The 26,864-nt window shown below is 37.9% G+C and overlaps 1 protein-coding gene and 1 long non-coding RNA gene across 8 annotated transcripts in view; one reads left to right on the top strand and one right to left on the bottom strand.

Moving 5' to 3' along the window:
• Positions 1-18,841, top strand: part of LOC131229605 (MADS-box transcription factor 23-like) — a 38,012-nt gene extending 19,171 nt beyond the window's left edge. The window contains exons 2-8 of one of the 2 annotated variants that reach the window (XM_058225600.1): positions 2,248-2,323; positions 17,185-17,246; positions 17,806-17,905; positions 17,984-18,025; positions 18,116-18,199; positions 18,345-18,502; positions 18,598-18,841. In XM_058225600.1, the coding sequence (XP_058081583.1) occupies positions 2,248-2,323; positions 17,185-17,246; positions 17,806-17,905; positions 17,984-18,025; positions 18,116-18,199; positions 18,345-18,502; positions 18,598-18,613 (538 nt within the window). In that variant the 3' untranslated portion in view covers positions 18,614-18,841. Of the gene's footprint in view, positions 1-2,247; positions 2,324-17,184; positions 17,247-17,805; positions 17,906-17,983; positions 18,091-18,115; positions 18,200-18,344; positions 18,503-18,597 lie in introns of those variants that run through there. The other variant, XM_058225601.1, reaches the window with a different exon arrangement.
• The window catches only part of LOC131229607 (uncharacterized), a 49,971-nt gene continuing 23,248 nt past the window's right edge, over positions 142-26,864 (bottom strand). The window contains exons 2-4 of one of the 6 annotated variants that reach the window (XR_009163477.1): positions 26,245-26,418; positions 16,741-16,864; positions 142-4,824 (exon numbers count right to left, since the gene is read on the bottom strand). This is a non-coding gene — a long non-coding RNA (uncharacterized LOC131229607). The remainder of the gene's footprint in view (positions 4,825-16,740; positions 16,865-26,244; positions 26,419-26,864) is intronic. The other 5 variants (XR_009163474.1, XR_009163478.1, XR_009163475.1 and 2 more) reach the window with 5 other exon arrangements.

Genomic DNA, 26,864 nt, shown 5'->3' with positions numbered 1-26,864 from the left:
AGTTTAAGGGATTAAAAGGGTGCAAGGCATGATACGCCTTTCTTAAAATTTAAAAATCCAAGTCACCCACTTGGTGAGAAGTTAAAATTTGAAGTTCAAGAGCATGATTCCAACACATAATCTCACCTAAGAGTGCCTATCTCTAACCAAGGTTTGTGATTTGTGTGGCCTTTTTTTAATATTGATTACCATAATAAGTGTATATGGTTTTTAATTATTACATATTGAGTCAAGTAAAGACTATCGAGTCTTTGAGCTAACCCGATCTGACTAGACATCGAGTTGGGTAAAGTTTTGAATCTTTGGACTATGGCAAGCAGAGGTAGAGGTTTGCTTCAGGCCTGAACACTAGAAGACGTACAGTAAAGGAGACTGAACAACAATCAGCATAGGCCAAGAAGGATCCTGCCCAGATGTTTCTCAACAACTATGCTCGCTTTGATGAATGCACCATGTGTCACCTGTGATAGCTGGGCTTTGATGAATGCGCCATGTGTCGCCTGTGGTAGCCGTCCTTGCCATTCCTTCAGGTGGCGGAAACACCCTTTTACTGCAGCATCAAAATTTGTCAAAAACTTTCGCTGCTGTCAAAATGTGACCATCCGTCTGATGTGACCTCTGATGGGCTATGGGGCATGCAAATGTCGTGTCATGGATCCGAGTCGGCAGAGTAAGTGTCGAACGAAGGAGATGTGCTTGCAGGCAAAGATGCATGGGCCCTTGACTGATGGCTCAACACATTGTGCTATGGATACTCAATTTTTACTTCTCTTAACCCAAATTGCATGTGACTTGGCTCCAGTAAGGTTGACTGGACTGACTCAGCAAGACAACTCAATGTGCCTTGCCAATTCAAAACCAAGTAGCATAGTCTCCACTGACTTTGCTCAAAATCTCATCAAGTTGACTCTATGGAATTTTTCTAGTCAAACCATGTAGTTTCAGAACTATGCCGAAGGTACGATCTTGAATACAAACTTTGATGAATGGGGTCCATCACAGTCGCAAGTTGAATGGAGAAGATGCTACTTGAAGCCTTTGTTACCTGTTCCATGAAAATAAGATAGCAGCCTGTTTTCTGTTTGCAGTTGGAAGTAATTTTCAATGCTCATCTCAATAGTTTCTATCAAGGTGTTCTGTATCCATTACAATACGCCCGTAACGGCCGATACATATAGGTAACGGCCATGACTGTTATGTGATATAGGGCAGTTGGTTGTTTGGGACCGTATCAGCCGTTACAGTAGCCATAAAGGCCGTTACGAGGCATAATGATTGTTACCCCGTAACGGTTGAAAAACAACCACTTTTTTTTAAAAAAAAATCCATTTTCTCCTCATTTTTTCACCTTTCTCATTCCTAAAACTCTCCTAGATTATTTTACAACATATTTTGACCGATCTTACTATAGTTTTTAATATTAAAACCATAGATTGAAGTGATTTGAGCGAATAGAAGTTCCGAGGACCTTTTAAAAAAAAAAAATTGAAAAAGTAATATTTATGCATTTTTTTTTCCGATTGCTAGTTCTAATACTTGATTGTGATGTGTAAACATTAGAGACATATAATCATGTTCACAAATTCATTAGAAAGCCCAATGCAACACTCTCACCAAAGAGTGGACCGTTACACTAACATAAACATGTTCAAAACAAAACAAAACAAAAATGAATACATATTTGGAATATTTACATTATTTTGGATTTTCTAGATATTTTATCATATTTTTTCGGGAAAAAAGAAAATTCTCAATGGTTATAGGAGTTGTAACGGTCGTGACGCCCCCGTATTGGTAATGGTGGTGACCATTACGGCCACCGTTACCAATACAGAATACCTCGGTTTCTATAGTACAGTGAAGTTGTTATTTTTCTACCAGTGGGCACACGGTTAGGTGATCCAAGCTGTCCATGTGATAGGGACAGATGCTACAAGGTTGATTCTGGAATAATTCAATTAATCCAATTCAAAAAAAAATCTGGAAACTTATAGGATGAATTTAGGGAAAATGGGAGATTTCCCTAGTAAATAGATGAATAGTTCTATGTTAGGTTTGCTGTGGTATTGACCAAAGACTTAAATCCAGCCATTAGATATCCTGATCAGAATTTCATTACTTCTGCTCTGTCATGATGAAGGCAACCAATAATATTCCTTGTGTTAGCAACTGCATATCTATTGTATTGTCTGCTAATTGCATTAAAAAAAAAATTAGAAAATCTGACCACGATGTTATTCTTTTCAGCATGAAGTCTGTAATTGATCGATACCACAAAGCAAAAGAGGAACAACAAGTGTTGAGTTCAACTTCAGAAGTCAAGGTTTCCTTAAATAAATACTCAGTTTTCTTCTAAAAATACACCCTTTTATATGTTATGACCTTTTTAGTTATTGCATGATGTATTGCTATTTGATTATTTATTTATTTATGGTGTAGTTGGTTGCACCAATATCAAGAAATATCATGAAAATTTGAACCAGATTAGACAGACAAATCATGATATTTGGTGCAACCAAATGAACCCTTATTATTATTATTATTTTTAAAATGTGCCTTTATTAATTTATTGCTGGATTGCTATTTTAGTTGATTATCTCTGTTAGTATACAGCTTTAGACTTTTTTTGGCAATTGTCATTCATTTGTGACATTTTGTTATGCATTTAAATTTCCTTACCTTTTATTTTACTTGTTACTTTATTCATTTCTATAAAAATAACTGGTGCATGGTCATTTAGAGGTAGCCGTGCGGGACACTTGAGAGCACTTCCAAACAGGTGAAGAAATTAACTTTAAAATTGCATAAATAGTGAGTAATATTAAACTCTCATGATATAGCTGACCCCAATTAGTTGGGATAAGGCTTAGATGATGATGATTCAACTCTCATGATATTGATAACCATCACCAGTATGGATTATGATAGTTCATGCCAGATCATCCCACGTGTAAAAACCTCTATATAGGCAACATGAGAAAGACTAGTTGTTTTTATACTTCAAGTCCACATTTCCAATGCAGAACAAGAAATGCATTTTTATGTCGAAAGATATCGTAATCCTTCTTCATGAGATCCCTCAGCTGAAATCATGCTGAAATTATCTTAATAAATTTACCATTGAAGACTTTTCAAGTGTTGGGCATAATCACGTTGGCATGTGGGCTGTGTTCAGAAAACATGCATCAGTGGGTTCCCTGCCATTCTTTGCAGCCAACTACTTCAGCATGTCCTTTCCATTTTTTAGCGGATTGACCAACATGTGTGTACACCAGAATCTTAGGTGCTTGTGTTTATTACCTGATATGAGGAAAGATTGTGTGCACACCTTCAGATCAATGATTTGTCTGGCCCCTCCATGACCCTCTTTTGGCTGCTTGGCCTCTAGGGTGTGCAGGTACCAGTTGAGCTGGTGCGTAGAACTAGGTGGAATCGTTTTGTCATGTAGGTGTTGCCAATGTGAGGTGATTCCAGAGCTGGGGATGAGCAACTTCTTGAATCGACAAACTGTCATATATATAGTTACGGGTTTTCCATTCATACCTGCAAAGTGCTGAGCAGACAAGTATGCATGTCCATGTACACAGCTGAAACAAATATCATAACCTTGGAAGCAAGATGGTTGCCACTGAACTTCTCATATAAAAGCATGCTTTTCATCATGTTCTTCTCCCACTTGGACAAGTGCACTAACATTCTTATTCTCAAGAGAGTTTTGTTGGGACTACCTATAACACTCGAGAGATGAATGTAATCAACCATCACAAACTTTGACATCGTGTGCATAATGTCATGGTGACTCCTGGCATTCTTGAGACATTTTAGTGTCTGAATAGCAATAATATTCATTATGGTTACCTAGTAGCTACAACCCATCATTCTTTCCATATTCGAAGGAATAAAATAGCTGGCGACATCACTACAACAATATAAGTATACAAGAACACATGAGATAGGATATATTAATGACCAAAACAACATAATTGGGTAACAGAATCGATGGCAAACATCTACCAAAAAAAAAAAACTACCAGAAAAGTGGACCAAACAAGGTTAGTACAATGCCACACTGCAACTTATCCTTGCAAAGATTATGGCATAGGACATGCCACCAAACTGCTAAAAGGTTCTATAAAATGAGCTAGCTCCAATGTAGGAAAAGGCACAATGGCATCAACCAGTTGAGAGTCCAAAGTCCTCTCTAACTCAAACGGAAACTTACATCTACAACCTTGTATGGGCACCATGTGTTGTACAAAATAATGTTCAACTGTCCAAACCAGTAGCAATAATTTTTATCACAGTATGTTATCCGACCATCTGGAACTTTGTAAGTAGTAAGTAAATGACAGCAGCAAGAATTCTTTCCACTTAACAGTGACTTCATTCAATAGGCAAACCAAAACCTTTTCATTATTTCTAGCAAAAAAAAAAAAAAAAATCAATACAAGCAAGCTTTACAAGGACAAGTTGCATCACTGGAATGGTCCACTGTGTTGTGTGCTTATATAATATTTTTTATGTTCATCAACAATTTTTGTGAGATGGTATCGATTCATTAATGTTATTTTATTGTGTTGATTATTTGTTATGTTATCTTGCCTTTTGTGTTCTTAGTATCTTTTTTTGTAGAAGTTACCTTCAATGTACCTTCGGTATATATCAAAAGAGTTGAGATGGTGATGACTACTAGGGATGTTGAGATATACATTCATAGTAAATGCCACATGAACGTCTTTTTGTGATCTGATTGGAGAAAAAATGAAAGCTGTGCACCTGACACCATGATTTGATCAACTGCGTTGTCAGGTGGTTTTTGAAGCACTGTCAACAAAAAGCACGGAAGCACATTTGTTCACTATAAGAACAGATCAAGAAGACAAGGAAAAGTAAAGACTTCATGAAAGACAAGTCCAACTGAACCATCTTGTTTCCAGGGTTATGTTGTTTGCATCAGCCAAGGACACAAGACATTGTGCCACAAATTTCGTACGATAGAATAAAAATATCACATGCAAACATGCTATCTCACAAAGGGAAAGTAAAGCACTGTCAACAAAAAGCATGGAAGCACATTTGTTTACTATAAGAAGAGATCAAAAGACAAGGAAAATTAAAGACTTCATGACAGACAAGTCCAACTGAACCATCTTGTTTCCAGGGTTATGTTGTTTGCATCAGCCAAGGACACAAGACATTGTGCCACAATGTTCGTATGATAGAATAAAAATATCACACGCAAACATGTTATCTCACAAAGGGAAAGTAAAGCCTTCATGACAGACAAGTCCAACGAAACCATCTTGTTTCCAGGGTTATGTTGTTTGCATCAGCCAAGGACACAAGAAATTGACGTAACCAAATGGCAGAGGTGGAATCTTGCAAGGACACACATTCAATGTTGTTTAACGATAATGGAAGCACCATGAGAATACAGGGTTATTTCCCTAATAGAAAGGCATTTCCACCATGGATGTACTCTTTGATGTTTGAATGGTGACGAATTGAAGGTATCTTTGGGATAGGTGTTTTGATATGATTGCTGAAATAATTTGGACCATGTGGTTTATGAGAATCAAAGAACCAGAGAGCATGAATCACAATCCATGATACGTTATGCATGGGAAAGATCAGTTAATAAGTTGTGCAATCACGCCATCTTATCAATAAGCTGGTGTACATGCTCGATGCAATTAGGTGGGTGAAAATGCGATTTTAATCAACAAGGAATACATCGCAAGGCTCAATTTCCTTCACTTCTGATGTTAAAGAAGTTCATATTCTGATCGGATAGCTTTCTAGATCAGCGGAGACAATTTTGGGCTCTTTTCTGAGTGATGCAGTCTACACTTGAATGCTTTGTGGATGGATATGGAAGGGTAAATGGAGTCGAAACTCGAACACACGTGGAGGATTTGCATGTGGTGGAAAAACCTAAGAACCAGATGAAATAGTTCAAAATGGGATATCATATGGTTGACTAGTTTAATGATACAGCCAGTCATGAAGTTTAGGTTCTACTTCAGTTGCTTGGGTCAATTTGTCATAATGGTGTTAAGGGGTTTAATTATATAGGCTCACGATGGAAAATGAAAAGCACTCTTATTGAGGAGGAAGAAATTGCAAGTTCTCAAGATGGAAAAGCATTTGTTCTTTGTACACTTGCTCACCAACATTACTTTGGTGACTCATTAGGCAGTGGATTAGTTAAGGAAATGCACCTTAGTCATAGGAAAAGCCAGACTCTGAATTTCTTTATTTTTTCCAAAAATAAAAGAAAGGTAATAAAATTCTTTAATAAGAAAAAGAGTGCCCAAAAGGCTACATGAAGACACCCAGGCCAAAAGCCCCATTAGAAAAGAGAAATACACAGGCCAGACTCTGTAATAAATCTGATCTTGTTGTGAATGAACCCAAACTTAATGGATCCATCCTAGCAGTAGACAGGTCTAAGAATACAGTGATATCGTATATCAATCCATTCCTCTACCACAGCCCTCAGTTACAGCACCTTTGGCTAGCTGCATTGATCCAATGACCAGGCTATTAAATGTCCCACCGACAGAAAAATAATAGATCAAGTGATCAACCAAGTTCATAGAACAATCCCCAGGCAAGTTGCATTCTGTAACTAAATCCCTGCTAATTGCTAGGAACTAGAACACAACTTGAGAAGATAATCTTGGGTGTATTGCCTCAATCTACATCACCTGAACCATCAGGTGAAACTACTTCTAATAACACTTCCAACAAAAAGGTTCTACTCAACTGAGACTGCGGATGTACTATTAACTGCAAGTTCTGACTGCAATCTTTAGCCTGCCCTCAACTTCATTGCCACTTGAGTCCCAGTTATACGTCTTACCAACCATCAAGATTGTATTGCCCAGGAATTTCCAACTTACCTCAGAAATGTCTTCTCCAATAAATTTCACCAGTTTATTCCATAATTACTGAAATATACCCTAGTGGTTGCCATCATTTTCACACTTGACCAGCAAGGAATATTTTCACTAAATCATATTGAAGAGACATTGCCTCAATCCATCTGTTTCTCAACATGGGTTTACACCAAAAGATATCAGTTTGCTCATGCGTTTGCACATTTACATTTCTTATCCTGTAATTTTAACAGTTCTGAGATGGATTTTAGCAACATTTCTCTGTCAATCAAACATTTCTAGAATAGATATATTTCCACATGCAATCACCATTTAAATGGTGTAAGTAGATATATCTGCTCACTGGTGGGTTGTTTTAGCAGAGTTGCTGCAACAAATGCATTCCTAATAGTAGTTGAGGCAGTCAATGGTTGTCCAAGACTAGGATAGGCCTGATACTAGCCTGTTTATTTGTCATGCCTGAAATTGAGCCAGACAGAACAATGGAATTGCAAATTCAGGCACGACTCTAGCCTGTGACAGCCAAGAACATGCTTGGACTCAAACTCACATGAAGCCAAAATAGTAAAGGCTGTCAACCTAAGCCCAATATCGAGTCATTAGTTTAGCCTCCAATCCAGCTCAACGGGCACTAGGGGTGGTAATGGGTTGGGTAAACTCATGAGTCAACTAGCCTGACCCACTTTTGTGGCAGGTCTGGGCCAAGCTAAATGGGCACTGGGAAGGTCCAAGCTAAATGGGCACTGGGAAGGTCCTGGATTAAAATATAGGCCACTTAAGTAAATGGATATGGGCCAGGCTCGGGTTGAACCTTACCCAACTTGACCCCCGATATGGCTTATCAATGGGCTAGGCCAGATGACCCTACCTGAACCTGTGCAAACCCCGAAACAAATTAATAGACGATAAGTATAGATACTAGGTTGAGTCCAACCCTATTAAACCTAAATGGGTCAGATCGGGTAGGTTGGGCTTGCGCTAGCTGAATTTTAAGTGGGTCGGGTTGGGCGACAAGGTAGTGGGTGGCAGTCATAATTCTTGGCCCGTTTAGTAAATGGGCCGGGCTCCACATGACTCCAACCCAACCATTGCCACCCCTTGGCCTGACATGTAGCTCATGTGCAGTCCAAGTCAGGCCATCCCCTACAGGCCTTCGGGCTAGTTCAGCCCATTCAAGCCCTAAATGCAGGAAGACTATCACCAACATAAATGGTTGCTGCAGCGTCATGTTATGAATCCTTTTATAGTGAAGGGTATTTCAGCAGTTGTCCTCTGCTGAAAAGTTCCAACTTGAATACCGTAAATGAGGAAGATGCAATTATTCATTATACCCCCCATCCTGCTATTAGGTGTTTCAGCGTACTGCTATTTATGAATTTACAATCGTTAACTTCATTTTGATGATAAACAGTTGCTTTAAGCTCAGGGTAGCTGAAAAAGACTCCAGTCTGTTTCTGGTTATCTTTTTATAAAGATACAAAGTCAATCTAAAGCTGAACAGCGCAACACAATTCAGTACGTATCCTTCCATATCTGGTTACCACATCCATTATGGAGAGGAAGTTCAGAATATTGGTCAATGGTCCTATTCCTACTTCCACAGATTTTGCCGTAATCCCACCATGGTGAATTTGGGCAATACAAAGCCATCAAGGGTATGTTGCAGCTGCTATATGTATACAAACTCCTCCATCCTCTCCAAATATTCAGTTCACAGCCACTCATAAGGTAGCTCTTGACACTGTTATGCAGGTCCCCTCAGACAGTAGGTTCACAGGTGAGGCAATCAGTCTTAGGCGAGGCAATCAGTCTTAACTCCTGCACCCCAATCCTAACAGATGCAGAATCCTGTTCGTTGCTCTACTCAACCATCCATTCCCCTACTTAGGTGTGTGTCTTGAGATCCTCTACTCCTTAAATCTACAGTTGTTTCTATTTACTGAACATCGCACCTATAAGAGTGAAGCTACTGTGCTGATTCACTGAATAGTTGGATGCTAAACCTTAAATATTAATCATTCTTTGGAAATTACTTCTTGAAATCCAGACGATTGTATGCAGGAAGGTGTGAAAGCGAAGCTAAAGTGCTTTGGTACTTCAAGCTTCAGCTTGACACTTTGGGATGCAGTCAGTAGTATGGGCCTGACTATGATTAAACACACTGACACTGACAGGCATACAGAACATATTATAAACTAATGCATGTGAAGAATGTGTCCATCATAACATGAGGGAAGAAATACATATGCAACCAAGGTATCTGATCCCCTTTTAATTCTCTGAATATTGACTCTGGAAGGGCTGAGAAGGAAATGGGCGAATAATTTTCAGTTTGGGAAATTCAAAGGCAGCACTGAGCAACGATGGATTTAGTGAAGAGTAGGTAAGATTCAGCCAGAGTTGTTTTCTTTCACACAAATTAGGGTTCTGGTTCTCCTAACCTTTAGACAAATAAAAAATTATAAGAAAGCTTCAGACAACTTCATAGGAATGCACATTTACCGTAACAATTTCAGGTGATCGTCGATTATCTTCAGTTTATTTTGCCCATTGAGATGATTCCTCAGGCAAGAAATATGAACAAGATACTACAGCAGATCGCATCTCATGGAAAAGTGCATCGTATACCCCTCTTATCTGAAATTTGAAGCAATATGACTATGGCAATGAACAGATGACAGATCCTAGAAGAAGTCACTATTGAATGGATGCTATATACCTAGAATATATAGACAACAAGGACAAGTTGGCCGATAAAATCTTAGGAAATAGAACTCTTGATCTAGTGGATCTAAGACACTCCAAGCTAAATTTGAAGCAATATGGATATGAAAATGAAGTGATGCAGATTCCAAAAGAAATCAAACTATCAAATGGATGCTGCAATACATTGATAAAATGACTAGATGGCTAAAATGCTTAGGCATTCAGGATCCAGTCCTTGGTCAGCAAACCCTATCCAGTCTCAACAGTGTATGCTCTACTTCTCGAGGATGAGCGGCGGAGAAAAGTGGATGCATCAGTTCACACTATGGAAAAGTCTGCTCATATCTCTAAGGGATCTTCAGGTCATGATAAGGATTTTAACCAAGACACCGGCTTTCATGGTAATGGTTGTGGCAAAGGAGAATGCTTCCATAGCCATTGCAAGCAATGGAGCCACTTTGTTGATACTTGTTGGAAGCTGCAGTAGGCTACCCTCAATGACCAAGGAGAGTGCTCTTCACACGTTTGTTGGGTAAAGAGAATCTTCCATTGCTCTACTCTGAAAAATGAATGCAATCTTACCGACGATATGTTTTGAATCTCCCAGACTGAATGTGACTGCTCCAAAAAATGGCGAGTCTTCAGGCCAATTTTGCATCTGAGTCTTCCAATCTTGTGTAACAGGTACTCTTCTACCCTTCATGCTATGGGTAGGCCCTGGGTAATTTACTCAGGTGCCACAAATCACATGTCTAGTATGCCCAATCTCTTTCCCTTGATTACCTATTCTTCACCTGGCAAAGGTAGCACATGCCACCTTTAGACATTGCAAGGAAAGGTTTCATCCCTCGTCTTAATATATTTCCTTGCCCCCTGTCCTTCATGATCCTAAGCTCACTAGCAGCCTATTACCTGTGAGTGATCGTACAAAAATTCTAAATTGCACCATAACCTTTTCTCCAGACTCTTGTTCAAGACCTACAAACGAAGAAGGTGATATGTGGTGGGCAAGGTGTTCCATAACGGTAACGGTGGCCGTAATGGCCACCACCATTACCTTTATGATATGGAGCATAATGGCTGTTACAGCCCCGTAATGGCCTTTACGGTCTCTCTTTTTTATTTTTTATTTATTAAAAAAACCTCCAAAAAACCTGTATCTGCCCCGTAATGTTGATTAAAAGTATGAAAAACATGTATATGCCTCGTAACAGACCATTATGGGGCTATTATGGCCTTTATATGAGATATAACGTGCCGTTAATGGCAATTACGGGTCATTTTTTCCATAACGGCTGTTATGGCCTTTACGACCCGTAACATGTAACGGTTGCCACCATTACCTTTACATAACAGCCTTTACGGCCCCGTAACGTGTAATGGTTGCCACCGTTACCTTTACGTAATGGCCTTTACGGCCCTGTAACGGCCTTTGTGGCACACCATGGTGGTGGGCATGTATAACAAGAGTTATAGCTCTTTGATTCTCATACCAATTCCCAAGTTAATAGTCTCGATATGATTAAGGAAGAACTCCATAGGAGGTATTGCTAGTGTGGTTATCCATTGATTCTAGTTCTAAATATGTGTTTACCTTCTTCTAGTTGTAGTTCATTGACATGTGACACTTGTGAGCCCTCGAAGCATCATTGTAGTACCTTCAACAGCATTGAAAATAAACATTACAGTGCTTTTCTCTATTATTCATTCTGATATATGACAGCTCCTATCTTAGATTATTTTGGATTCCATTAATTCATGTTTTTTATTGACAATGAATCTCAGATGAAATGGATTTCTCATGAAGTATAAAAATGAAACATTTCATCATTTTCAGACCTTCCACAAATAGGTACTTATTCAATTCCAAACCTATATCCAAACTCTACACAGTGACGATGGAGGAGAATATATCTCCAAAGAATTACACGCTTACCAGCAAAATCATGGGACTGAGTTAATGACAACATGTCTCGTAGTCCTCACAAAATGCAATGGTAGAATGAAAAAACGATCACCTACTTAAGTAGCTCAAGCTCTTCTAGTAGAGATGAATGATCCAAAAATTCGTCTGCATGTTATTTAATTAAACATCTGCCATCTAGAGTTTTGGATGGAACGAATTGCATTGATCTATTTGGTTCCAAACATCATGTTTCACAATCCTTCTTAAAGTATTTGGCCATGTCTATTTCTTCCATAATTTTGACCCAACAAGAAATAATCTCTCCAACTTCCACCAGATGCATGTTTGTGGGATATGCTCACTCCCAAAATGATGTTGGATGTGGAATGGACCTGTAGCTAAGAAATGTACGCAACTATGGATATCACCTTCCTTCAAGAAATTCCTCATTATGCAAAAAAGAGTGAATCCACTATTCATGACCAAGCACAGGAAAATAGTCTGGTTCTGCCCATTCTTCGGGCATCATACCCCTAGTCCATTCATCACAATGCCTTCTCCTATTCCACCTAATGACCATAAAGAAATGTTGATTTATGAAAGGAGACATGAAACAACTACCCACTGCCTCCACAATTCATCACCATAAACCTTTTGAAGACACAGAAACTTACAAATCTAATCAGTTGCTCTAATCATTTCTATTGCATTACGAAAAGGAGTGCACAGTTGCACAGCTCACCCTATTGCTCAAGTTGTGCTGTATTAGAATTTTTCTCCATCTTACAGGCCCTTTCCTGTCTCCCTCATTTCTATCCCTCTTCCTTCAAGGGTTGACAAGGCTCTTAAACACCCCTTATGAAGGCTATCCATTTAAGAAGAAATTGCAACATTGAAGAAGAATAGAACCTGGGAGATTATTGTATTATTCAAAAGGAATGTCCTGTTGCCTGTAAACGGGTGTTCTCTCTCAAATATCACCCTCCTAATGGAAGATCACTCCTTAGGCCAAGTTGTTAGCTAAAGGCTACACCCAGATTGATGGAATCAACTATCTAGAAACATCTGCTCTGGGTGCAAAGCTCAACTCTATCCGAATCCCCACTTCCCGCGCTGCAAACTTAAATTGGCGTCTCTGTCAACTTGATGTGAAAAAGTAATCAACTTGATGTGAAAAATAATTTTCTCCATTGTGATATATATCAAATGAGTATATATGCATCCTACTCCAAACCTTACTCATAAAGGAGAGACTCGCCTCATTTGCCGTCTCAAAAAGGCTATTTATGGGCTAAAGAAAATGCATAGAGCTTGGTTTGCCAAATTCAACGTTACTTTTCTCAACCTTGGTTTCTCTTGGTTTAGTTATGATCATTCCATGTTTGTCAAACATTAGTGTGAGAAAACAACAATATGATAGTCTCTGTCATTGTTGTCAAAATTGTTATCGTATTGCATATCGTTGAATCGTATCAAATCGCAAATCATATCGTAAATTGTTATATTTTTTTACAATTTTCTTTTTCTTAAACAAATAAAAAAATATAAAAATATAAAATCTGCAAAATATAAATAAATTAGGGAAAAAGCTAAAAACTCATCAGTCATCCATTTTGCATCCATATGAACCACTATACCTCCATATCATCATAGTGTTAGATGGCTCGTCTTTTTTCCTTTGTGTTTTATTATTCAAGAAATTTACTTTAAAAGACAAACAAGAATCCTTTAATAATTTATGTTCCTTTTGCCTTTCTTGAGCGTAGAATTACATTGGAAAAGCAGCATTCGGTTTTGTAGATCGATGAAAAAAGAAATTTTTATTTTTAACCATCATTATCACAATATTTGTAGATTAGCATGATCACAACCATCTACAAAAAGAAGAAGAAGAAGAAGAAGAAGAAAAGTCATACATCAATTTGGTGTTTCCACCAATTTAGAAGAAATCATAAGAAAATGTAAAACAATTCAATGTCGAAGAGAATATCCATCATGTAATCTCTTATAAAGAACAAAATAAAATAATTGACCTCTTCAAAGCAATTATTAAAGCCTCCAACAATTTAAAAACACAAAATGAAAGCCAAGTAAAGCTCAAAACAGAAGAGAACAAGTACAATTTGAATTGTAAATCAGGATTTGAATCGTAAATCGTTGAATTCAAAACATAGAATTGTATGACTCCAATAATGTAAAGGAAATTTGTCATTATTAGGATTTTACCACTACCAAGCTAAACACATGAATCGTCGGCCAAAAGTAATGAATGTACTTTTCAAGAGACAGGTAAAGGAATTTGTAATGAATGTACTTTTCATGGCATTACCATGAAAATCTGAAATCCAAATGCCGACATCAGTGTATTTTGGTGATGATTTGACATTAAAGTAATGTAAAATGCTATCATTACAATTTTATCACCATTCACCAATAAACCAAACAAGAGAATCGGCAATCAAATGCGGATGCTGTCAAGAGACAAGTAATTTGTAATCATTGCACATTTCCTTTAGTTATTGCAGTAGTTGGTGAAACAAATAGGCTGTTAAGAAGGGATTCAAGGTGGGATTCAAATTGTTTTGCTTAAGATTCAACTCAAATCGTAAATTGTAAATCATAAATCATAGGATTTTGACAACATTGGTCTATGTGGATGACATCATGCTCTCTGGAAATAACGAGATCGCCATTAAAGCCTTAAAAGATCACTTGAGTCAATATTTTGATATCAAAGAACTTGGCCTGTTGAAGTATTTTCTTGGTTTGACGTTGCGTGGTCAAAACAAGGAATTATTCTTTCTCAATGCATATATTCTCTTGACTTCAGAAAACTATCTATTTGGGCTCCAAACCTATCGATACTCTGTAAAATTTACTTGGATGGTGGTAATGCTCTTACCAATCCTTGACTATTTTAAAGAATAAAGGAAAGCTTATTTATCTCATGATCACTTGTCCAAATATTACTCATGTTGTTGGATTCATAAGTTAGCTCATGTCGGCCCCTAACTCTTCATGAGGTTGTTAATCATATTCTTCAATTCATCAAAGGAACACCAGGACGGGGAATTCTCTATTCAAACCATGGGCACTTAGAGATCATTACTACTTAATGCAGACTAGGCAAGAAGTCCTAATGGCAAGCAATCAACTTTGATGAGGACATCACATCACATACACCCTTGCGTATGTATTAGAGGAGGAGGCAGGCCGCATCGATTTCCCTGTGGCTAGGCGAGTATTCGTGATCATGCTGAAGACCCCATGTGCATGTGTGAGCGTCTAGAAGACCCCATACTAGGAAGATGCACATGTGATGCTTTATAAGTGATCCAAACCATCAGATTGGAGGGACACGACGATCGGGCCATTGAATCGCATCGATCACATGATCGGGCCATTGATCGTTGATCGTTCACATCAATTTTAGACTTTATCATCTTTTAGGATTTAGTTTCTGATTATTTTATATTTGGACACATTATGAGTGTTTTGGTTGATTTTATTTAGACTAGGGCTATTTTCGTTAAGATTTACGCGACGGGAATTACTGTAAATTTTGAAACTTCTTGGATCTATAAAAAGAGTGGGGCATGTAACCTCTTTCCCATTGGATTTTGTAATTATAATTTTTTATTTTTTATTTTTTTTAAAAAAGCTCTTGCTTTCTTCTTCCCTCTTCATGCGATTTGAAGATACTTCCATGTGATTTGGAAGGAAGATTGGTACGAGACTTATCTTCATTAACGGAGGTGCGAGGTCTCCATCTATCCTCACACCATCTTCTCTTTTCTCCCTTATCCAGGTATTTTCTTTGGTTCTTCATTTTCACCATCCCAGGTCTTTGTCTTCTCCCAAACTCAACTTTCCCATACCCATCCACAATCTAAACCCATCCTCCCACGCCACATGTGTGACCGTACGGCCACACATGTGAATCCTACCTACCCCTTTTGGTTCCCACCATCATTATATCAAAACCCATTTCTTCCATCATTGAAACCCTAACCCCAAACCTAAAATTTCTAATTTTCCTACTTTCTCAAATTACTCAAACCCTAATTTTCACCCTAGGTTGTATTAGGTTTCCTGTTTTGAAATAGACTATATCCTATGCTAATCAGATATCCCCACATCCATTAGATCCTAGTTTTTTATTTATTTAATGATCTTGTGTTATAATGTTGGTAGCTTAGGCTAGGATTATGCATGATATTCTTTTGATTTTCATGATATTTTAGCAATGTTTGTGTTTTTTAGTTAAATATCTTAATTCGCCTACTTAATATCACATGTTATTTAGTTCATGCATCAAACTTTTTGGATGTTGTACATTTGTTGATGGGAACCTTGTCATCTGGAGAAGTAAAAGCATATAGTCGTCGCTAGGCCCAGTGCTGAGGAGAATACACTGAGCAATGGCTCACAATACATATGACTTTGATTGAAAAAGTCGTTGACAGAAAGAGAATTCCCAATTCACAATCCAACAAAGATGTGGTTTGACAATTAAGCAGTTACACATATCTCTACAAACTATATCTTCCATGAGTGAACTATACACATTGAAGTTAAGTGTCACTTCATCAAGGAAAAGATTGGGGCCAAAGATATCATCTCTATATCTCCGCTCTCAAGCACAATTAGTTGATGTTTTTTACTAAATCTCTACCTAAGGTGCAGCTCAACACTATTACAAGCAAGTTGTGCATGATCGATATCTATGCTCTAGCTTGAGGAGAAGTGTTGAAGGAGCTAAACTCATGCATAGCATACTCCTGCAAAGCACCATACATACTTAGGACACTTTATTTTTGTGCTCCTCAATTGTGCCATACCTATAAATATGGCATATCATTCCTTGAAATATTGAATGGGGTATGTTACTATGTCTAGGAGATGAGATAGAATGTATTGAATGCACTTAATGAATATGTAACCATTTCTCACAAACATTACTCTCTCTAATTTATCATCTCTTTATTCCAAGTTCTTTCTTCCATTGAATCCAAATATGCCACAGCAACAAGCTTCACACTTGATGCAACTACAATTACAACTAGGTGGAGAATTAGGGGCTCTAGACCAGAAATAAGTAGTTATGATGTGCCTTATTGGTAGCCAATTATCGAAGGTGATTCTTCGGACGCATGGGCAAGATTCAAGGAGTCTTCCCCTAGAGACTTGCAAGCAGAATTGAGGATATTATAAGTCATAAGACACCAGTTTTTGTTTTCTCATATACCAATAGACTCTGAGGCAGATACTTCAGCTTCAGAAGGAGTTTCAAGAGCTGCCTTGACTTTCAGGAATAGCTTCCTGTTATTGTGTTGTCCCCCTTATCTGTCTTAATAAAAAGTTGCATTTATTGATCAGGAAAAAGTTACAAGTATAAAGTACATTGGAAAAAAAAAAGATGATTGAGAATTGAGAAATTTTACATGACTTGTCATTGTAGACATGACCTAAACTTATTTTTAGCAATAAGCAGTCCAGAAAACATGTTATCAGTTTTGGTTTTACACTTATTAGTCCGAATAGGAGATGACAAACTTGTACAATAGCATGAAACTTAAAAGAATCACTGTTTCTAAAGATAGTTACATTGGCAAAATAGTATCTAACTCTATATGGTAAATACTAAATTCTGTGAATTGTACTTGCTAGTTCTGGCAAAGGGAGGCAGCAGGCTTGAGGCAACAACTACAACACTTGCAAGAAAGTCATCGGTATCATCTTCCAACCTACTTATATTTACGTTGAAGCAACTTATGCCCACAATCCTTCGAACTTTCCCATTATAACTATGTGAGTGCAGGAAAAGTAAGGGTATTGGAGTATGGGACAAAGAATGAAGAGTAAGATTTTATCTATATCCGATTCGCAATAGAAGTTTTCAAGCTTTTTCAAGCCAAACAAGATGACAAATGTGGCAGTCATGGAAATTCATTTTTCCATTAATCCTATAAATTAGTGTAACCACAGCAGCAATAATCATATTCTGTAAACATCTATCATAGAGAAAGAAAGTGTCGCATAAAAAATTCATAAGGTCCATGTTAGGGGAAAAAATAACTGTTTTCATACTAAACGGGAAAAAAAGAAAAAGAAAAGAAAAACAGAAAACACCTCTGATGTTGTCTACATCATATTCCAGCTAGGAATTATGTATCATCAAAAGAAATGGCATTTGGGGTCACACAAGGCATGCTTTTAACTATTATTATACACTTGAAATAGTGTCCAAAAACTTATAGATATCCTATTAACTGATTATGACAATCACAGGCAATTGATGGGAGAAGAGCTTTCAGGGTTGAGTGTCAAGGATCTACAGAATCTAGAGAGCAAATTGGAAATGGGTTTGCGTGATGTCCGGATGAAGAAGGTTATGCAATGGTCTTTGAACTTTCCAGAATGATGTAAATAACACATAATTCGTAATTTGATATTTCGTTTTTTGCAGGACCAAATATTAACTGATGAAATTCAAGAACTTAACCGGAAGGTCTTTCATGAAACAGTGGCAAACATTTACTGTGTTTTTTGCTTCCATTAAGCAATTTCAAGTAGGTAACACTCACTAATCTGTTTTCAGGGGAACCTGATTCATCAAGAAAATATGGAATTGTGTAAGAAGATGAACCTCATTCATCAAGAAAACATGGAATTGTATAAGAAGGTATTTGGTTTTGACAACTAATACAACTTCAAACATCCCTATAGAAGCTTATACAAATCTACCCATTCACTCATATATTTTCCTATCTTTAACTGTATTGTTGAGAGTCCTGTCCCTAGCCTGAGCAAAAACTTTCGGGTCTCAGGTCTACGGAACAGGGGAGTCAAATGGAGGAGCAAATAGAAACTTCTTTCTCCCAAATGGTTTTACAATTGTGGAGGACTTTCCTGTACCTGTCCATCTCCAGCTCAGCCAGCCTCAACAACAAAACCAGGAGATGGCAGTGACAGCTGTGACGTTGGGGTAATGTTTCTCTTCTTTTCACTTTTGGAAATTCAAATGGGTGCAGAAACTAAACCCTTCCAAATTTGATCCCATTTTGTCTTAAATTGCAACAGATTACAGCTGCATTAAAGATACAAGTTCAGGAACCATGGAAGGATGTTGCCTCATCTCCTGCCAATTCCATTCACCAACAATTACAACATTATGCTATTCTCCACATGCAGTATCTATGCTATCAGGAACAACAACCAGTATATATTCTTCCATGGGATATTGTTTGACATGATCAAAGGAACCAATGATCTATGTAAAGCTATGTAGCAATAATAAAGCACAGGCCATACCTAGTGTTCTCTAGTTGTGGAATTCAAAATCATGAGACCTGAAGACCTATTTGCTGCATTACTGAGACCCGTACGTATACTTTAAACAGTATCCAAAATGAAGCCTGACAGATCCCAGAGAGAAACCTCATAGATGAGGTCAAAACTAGAGCTGCGCTTCCCTCCACAGTACGTTAAATAAAGTCCCCAATGGCAAAATAATAATAACAATAATAATAAATAAGTATGAAATAGAATACCACAGAAGTGGTTCAAGAAAAAGGAATTGACATGCAGTCACATGAAGTGGCCCAAGCTAGAACATGATATGCCTGAAATTATCATAAGAAATTTCAAGCTTTTGCACATTACAGTGAATCAGAGCAAAAAGGGAAAGTTTGGTACAGTTAGGGCTTGTTTGAATCGTAAGTTATTTTCCAAAAGTAACTTATCCTCAAGTAGCTTATCTTGGTTTCTGCTTACTCAGCAGATGAGTATGTTTGGTAAACAAGATACTTATCAGCCAAAAAGTAGACAAGTATGTCTAGTTTCCAATGTCACATACCTACATCTCCCTCAATTTTGTTTGGTCTACCCTTAATATCCACCATCCATCATGTGGGGCCAACCTTTGATCTGGAGCATTCATTATGCTCAGCCCACCTTGACCCTATCTTCAATGTGAACCATCCATTGTGTGGGGCCTACCTTCAATGTGGACCATCCACCAAGTGAGGTCCACCTCGGATCCAGGTCATCCATCTTGTCAAACATTGGATGCGGACCATCCATCATGCAGCTTTAATGTGGACTGTCCATCATGCAGGGCCCAACTTTGAAGTGGGCCTTCCATTATGCAGGGACCACCTTGGATGTGGGTCATTCATCATTGGGGGCCAACCTTCAATGTGGGTTGTCCATCATGCAGGGACTGCCTTGGATGTGGGCCATTCATCATTTGGAGCCAACCTTTGACGTGGACCATCTATTATGTGGGGCCTACCTTGATGTGGGTCATCCATCATGTGGGGCCCACCTTCAATGTCCAATGCCCTTCATGTCAAGCTCACCTTTGATGTGGACCATTCATCATGTGGGCCTCACCTTCAATGTGAGTTGTCCATCACGCGGGGCCACCTTTGATGTGGACTATCCATTATATGAAGAGAGAGAGAGAGAGAGAGAGAGAGAGAGAGGGTCCTTAATCTTGCTCGGGTGGTGGACTCTCAAGAGTTTCAACACCCGGTCAAGGGTTCGAGTACCCATAGGTGGTGAAATTCCACTAGAATGAGTGTGTGGGGGTGTGTGTGCGTGTAAAAAAAAAAAAATACACAACAACAACAACAGAGAGAGAGAGAGAGAGAGAGAGAGAGAGAGAGAGTAGAAAAGTCTAGGTACTTTCGCTCTTCAATCAGAGGAAGAATCACTGCAAAACTCATTCCTGGCATCAGGTGATTATGTTCATCATCATCTAAGACTCATCCCAACTAGTCCCCAAACATATGATCACCAAACAGAAAATGCAAGATATCACCAGTATTCAAATTTTGGAAAAAATAACATAATGTTACAATTAAGGTCAGAAATGTAAATTACTACATCACAATAAACGGAATTTGGTTGCTTTTTTTTTTTTCTTCTTTTTCTTTTTGAGAGGCAATAATTTTTTATTAAAGATAACAAGAGGACAATCTCAGAGAAGAGAGGAAGTATGCCATGCAACAAGAAGAGAATTTTATTGCATTTAACATCATCAGAATAGGATAAATGCCAACCAGAAAAATTGGGCTCTAAAAGACATGAACTAGTATTAACGTAGACTTAGTAGTGCCATATAAAACTAAGGCCATCCCCCTGTAACTGTCAAGGCTGACAAATAAATCTAGATATACGGGTCTGATGCAGAACATACAGGTTGATTTCTATTTACTGATGCCTTCATTATATCTGGATGAGTTAGATCCCCTAGCTTCACTAGTCTGCATTGGATTGCTTCCAATGTTAGAACCTTTCACGGTGTGAATGGAAAGTGAAAGACATTGGTAGAGAACAGGGCATCAACTTTAATGTCTTAGTAGAAGTCGGTTTAACTGTGAAGGAACTAATAATGTAATATGGAATTATTATTATTATTTTTTTAAGGCATACCTGGATATCTCACAAATAAAATAAATCTTCAAGAAGCATTTTATCAACCAGATGGCTGAAGACAAAATCCATTGGTGCGAAGGTGAGAAAAATGAAATATACAGCAACTAAAGGCTCCTATACTAGTTAATGTCTTGAAGGTGCTATCCCTTTAATAAGACTCACCTTCACCAGACATTTTGCAAATGTGAATAGATTTAGTCAAAATGAAGACACAGCTAGTTTCAACAACCTGTATGGTTTGTTGCTAGTTTTCAGATACATTCTACTGCAATATGCAGCTGTGGCATCAATTAATTTTCAGAAGTACCCAACTACAGCCATTAACAAGCAATGTGTCTAGTTGCTCCATTGATTAGAAGAAAGTAACACATGCAATAAGAGAAGAACTATGCAAAAACATATATTGATATACAAGACACAAATCATAGGTATAGAATAATCACTAAAATATAATGACATAACGGATTAAGGAATAATGAAAGTGCATTCCCTAAAATAAAAATTTTCATTTCATTATCACTCATGCAAGAGGATGCAGTAGCATCAAAATGTCACAGATGTCTAGTTGCTCGATCAAAATGTCCATTCTGGATGAGTGGACATCCAGAGTGGTCAATATTGTGAATCCAAACAAACAGTTGAAAAAGAAAAAAAGATATACCAGTAGTCGAAGTATGGCCAGATCGATACAAGTAATATAGCCAATAAAATTTAGTTAAAGGCAAGGAACTCCCTACTACAACCATTGCTGGAAACTCAACTCGTTGAATAATAAGTCAACAACTTTTCCCCTATTCACTGAATCGACCAAGTGTTCACTAAACATGGCTGAGCACTCCAAGCTTGTGCAATTTCCTAGTAGTGCAAACTATGAAATTACACAAGCTCAGATCACTCAGCATGTTTCGTGAGACTGGGCTGATTCAGTGAATATGGGCAAACTTGTACTAATATGCTTTCATACCCTAACAGCAGCATATTACTCATATACATGCATTGTGTGTGTGTGTGTGAGGCATCACCCATAGCTAGTTGGATGATGGTGTTCCCATCTGACTAGTGCTTAATTGCCTACTTGTCATGTGTGCATGACACCTAACCCATCCAACAGGTTGGCCACACCATGAAGATGACCTAGTGCTAAAAATAAATAAATAAACACTCATTGTAGATATCACACTTCATGGTAGAGGCCTGGATCACAGATCTTAATCAAAGATTCAAATGAAGCGTCCTGATTTGATCCTAGAGTTCATGTAGTGTTGGGGTATTACTATGATTTTAAGTTTGTTTAAATCCTAATCATCATTTGGGCTAGTGGAAAATTAAGTGCATCATCTCTCAAAAAACAAGGGGAAAAAAGAGAGAGGAAGAGTTAGAACTTTAGTTGGGCTTGTAATTGATGGTTAAAACAGTGTGATGAAGTGTGGGCCTGACTGTGGCTTTGGGGGAGGAGGTCCACACAGTATGTGTATACCAGGCAAGAACTCTTTCCACCACTATAAGGGAATGTGATAACTTTTTTACCATCTTTATAAAAAACTCAGGGGGTTCCAATGTGTTTTCCTACCTTTTCAGGAGAGCAGGATAACTTTTCCCACTCTTCAGGATGCATTTACTGCGGAAAGCTACTTCCATGCCCATGTTTCTCCTTGTCCTATGTCCTTTTTCTTAACGATCTTGGAGTTGCTCTTCTAGTATTCTGAAAGATCTTTCCAATAGATTTAAGATCATCTTGATCAGAGATATGTGTTCAAGCCCGTAAGTGCACATGTTTGCCAATTGACTGACCGTAATTTTGATGAAACCTGATTTTCAGGCACATTTTCTACCAATTCTAGATCTTTGGGACCATAGCATAGTTCTTCGGACAAGCTATCCAACAATACCAAGATCATCTTGATCGGATGCATGGACAACTGTTGGCAAACCATGCAAAATGGGTAGCTGATAACAGTTTTCTGCAACAGTTTTGCTGAATTTCCCAAAATGTCCCTCTGTCCACTCAAATCCAATGAGGCTATTTCCCTGTAAAATCAGATTGTTTTGATGTTTCAATTTACCCTCAAACATTCCTTAATCAGTCATTCCCATCATAATTGATTTTGTTAAGAAAATTATATTTGTATCCTCCGAGTGTTGAATTCAAAAAGGGAACCCTCTTCTAACTAAGTTTCCCTCTCATTTTGCCCAATTACCATCCATTCTAAGGATCCTCATTAAGCTGCATATTATTGCAATTGATCTTTTAATAATCCTGGAGATTCTTTAGTAATGCTATTGTACCATCATTTCCATTAAAAGTACCCCTTCATTCCTTGAAAAAGAGGCCTTTCAATCCTTGGAAATTTTCTCTAAGTTCTGATTCTCTTCTTCCATCATCAGCTATTAAGGAGAATTTTAATGAGAGATGAGAATAAAAAATAAAGAATTTCAGCAAGCTTGTGGAGAAAGCAGCTGGGATTTGGGTAGGGAGTACAACTTGGTCATTTTAGCCTCAGAAATGGCTCCGATAACCATCCCCTGCAAAGTGCAAATCTTCGTTTGAAGTCGTTCGAATCAAGGACATCCAATTCGCATCAAGAGATTTCAGTGATAGAGTTCCAATGGCTTGCATTTCAACAAGGATAATTTTGTATTTCTTTTTATCAATTGCATTCTTCTTGCCTTACGATACGAATGTATCCATCTTACATGTGATTTGACGCAAGAATTTATTTTTCTGAACTAGATTTTTTTGTGCCACTTGGTAGAGACACAATCGTGGGTGGGAAAGTGCCTAACACCTTCCCTTCCTGTCACTGTGGTTCCTTACCTAGATCTCTGGTTTGCACACATTTTTGGACTCAGTTTTGAGGAAATTGCGCAGTTCGCACACAATCATCTACAAATTGAGCAAATGACAACTCTAAACTATTGAATTGCTTGAAGTTTGAGTTCCAACTTCCAATAGAGAGCTCGATCTTCCACTCATTTACTTTGGACCAAATGAACGGTTGGCCACTATTTTGTACAGTTTTGCCCACTTGATGAGTAAATTGGCCTATTTTTGTATTAGGTGTTCTTAATGGTGGGCTTAACAATAATCCCATCATCCAACTAGTTATCTGCAAGACCCTAGATGCATGCACATGCACACGCATACATATTCCAACCCCAATTAGTTGTGATAAGGCTTTGATGATGATGATGTATAGCTCTACCATGTCATCATGTTGTGCCTTTCATCCCACCAATCAATGTTTCATTTGTAAAACATCGGAGCCGTGCAAAAGGTCTATGTCACCATGAAGATCACTGGGCATGAGTGAAAGTTACGTCGTTCCACTTATCAAGTGATATGTTATATTAGCTCCATCATTCAAATTGATGAGAGATCGAGGAGGGTGTCTCCAATAGAACTAGAGCTGGGTGGATGAAGTAAAGATGTGGCTTTGCAATGTTGTGTGATCACTGCAATGCCAATGAAACTTAAGGTAATCCTAGAAGACTTGGACTGTCTATGCTATATAGGGCAAAGCATGAGCCAACATGCACAATGGATCAATATTATAGAGAAAAGGATGCTGAGATGGATGTTGTAAAGGATATGAATGATAGCATCATTAAGAAGGACGTCATTGTGAAAACATTAAAAAGCACAAACAAACATTAGCAATGAGGTCAAGCAACCTAGAAGTAGAATGTAAAAATAAATAAATAAATAAAGCAACCTACAGGTAGTCCCAATTGGAGATAAAATGACGGGAAGCCAACTGAGATCGTTCAGCCATGTCATGGTTTAGAATAATGACAAAAATCCAGCTGAGATCATTCAGCCATGTCATGGTTTAGAATCGTCCTATACAACTTCATTTGTCCAAGTCATGGTGGTGTTGGTCTTGTTTGAGACGATATGGCGCCCCAAAACCTTGCACTAAGTCGTGACAATTCACATTAATTGTGCAACTCGATTGACGAGTATAAACAGCTTTTTCCTGGGTGGTCTTAGATAAGGTGGGAGTCGGGAACATTAGGAGGGTCGTCCATGTATAGCGCTTTTATGATAGGCTGCCCATTGTCAATTTTTGGATGTATGGGCATCCCGAAGTATAGTCCCTGTAAACAGCTTTTTCCTGATATGATATGATTTGAATCGAAGTTTTTGAAAAAAAAAAAACTCCATTGACGAGTATAAACAGGTTAGTTTTTTCTGAGAATTCCCAGTTCATATTGTTTCTTATTAGTTTTTTCTGAGAATTCCCAGTTCATATTGTTTCTTATTTCAAAGGCTTTAAAAGGAGTTGGTTTTTTTTTTTTTTTTTTTGTAAGTAGATTTGGAGTGTCAGCTTCTACCCGTTTGAATTAAACAAACTTGTTAGACTTAGTTGAGTGAATTTGGTTTAAATTTATGAATTTTTTATTTATTGATTTTAGTGTTCCTAATTGTCATGAGATTTTATTTTATTTTTTTCTAGAACATTTTTTGTTCCTCGAAATGCCCATTTTGGACAAGCCATATCAGTTTTTGCAATATGACTCAGTTTCAGGCCCTAGTGAGTCCAAGACTGAAACCACCATTTTAAATTTTAAAACATTGGCAATGTGCCATGAAAACCATTGTAATTTTGTTCAAAATGAATATATCACTCTCATTTTGTTTTTTTGTTTTTTTTTTTAATTTTTTTTTAAAAAATGTGCCATGAAAACCGTTAATATCCTCCCAAAATAGAAAGGAACTAAGATTGAGATTGAAGGGCGGAAGGGGAGGATTAGAGGAAGACCTAAATGGACTTGGATTGAGGTCATGCAAAGGGATATGAAGGCTTTACATTATATAGGAATTTTTGGCAAACAAGGATTCATAAGGTTGAACCAAAATGGTTGGGATCAAGGCTATGATGACGACAATGATAATGATATGTGGATGTGGCATATAATGATGTTGACGGATTATGATGGACAGCGACGATCTATGGGCTTGCTCACTTTACATGAAGATTATGACTTCTATTGTTTCATATTGTTATTTCCCTCTTTAGTCCTTAAAGGTGATGTGTAAGAATAAAGTTTAAATAAACAGGCTTTGGTTTATGTAATAACTTAAGCATAGGGGCATTTTTGTGTGTGTGTGTGTGTGTGTGTGTGTGTGTGTATTATGAAAGCCCTAATGATAAGTAAGAGGAGAGGATAGGGATCTCACTGCCTCTTGGGCCTTCTCTCGCTTTTTTCTTGCTTCTCCTCATTTCTCTCTTCCTTGGTCTTAACTTTATGAACATGGTATCAAAGCAGTAAAAGAACTAATACCTTGTTCCTTCTCCTTTCTTTCACTTTCCTCTTCTTTCCTTTTCTTTTCTTTTTCCTTTTTCCTCTTCAAGGCAAAACCCTAAATCGTACAAAAATTGGCTTCATTCATGAATCAACCATCACATAGTACTGGTTTGTGTTGTTGTTCCTCGTAAAGGTGCTTGAGGCCCACTTCTGCAAACAACAAACCATGATGGTTCAAAGTGGGCCATTGTGCATATGTGGGCAGATTTGAAGATCAAATGGGGGTGCAAATATCATGAATGCAAGTGAAGAGTTCCTGGTATTCGTCCTTAATCGGGCCATCTATTTGTAGTGGTGATCATCGGTCTATGCTCTCTTAAAGCAAGTGTTGGATGAGATCAAGTTCAAGTTCTTCCCAATTTGTTTCATTTATCCTCTTCCTTAAAGCAAGTCTCAGGTGAAATGAGTGCACAACATTTAGTTACATCATTGCAAGTCTACTCCAAACGTTCAAGTGTTGTAATAAAGTTCTTCCAATCATAGCTTCCACCAATCCTACCATTCTGTCTAAAGATCATCATTCTCCTAACTCTCCTTCTTTAGTATCTAACAAATGCAACTTCTGCATCACAAGGGTAAACGTTCCTGTAGTCAAC

The sequence above is a fragment of the Magnolia sinica genome, chromosome 16, assembly GCF_029962835.1.
Source record: "Magnolia sinica isolate HGM2019 chromosome 16, MsV1, whole genome shotgun sequence".
NCBI classification, from domain to species: Eukaryota; Viridiplantae; Streptophyta; class Magnoliopsida; order Magnoliales; family Magnoliaceae; genus Magnolia; species Magnolia sinica.
Note: the sequence above shows the minus strand (reverse complement) of the source record. Positions and strands in the feature narration are given on the sequence as shown.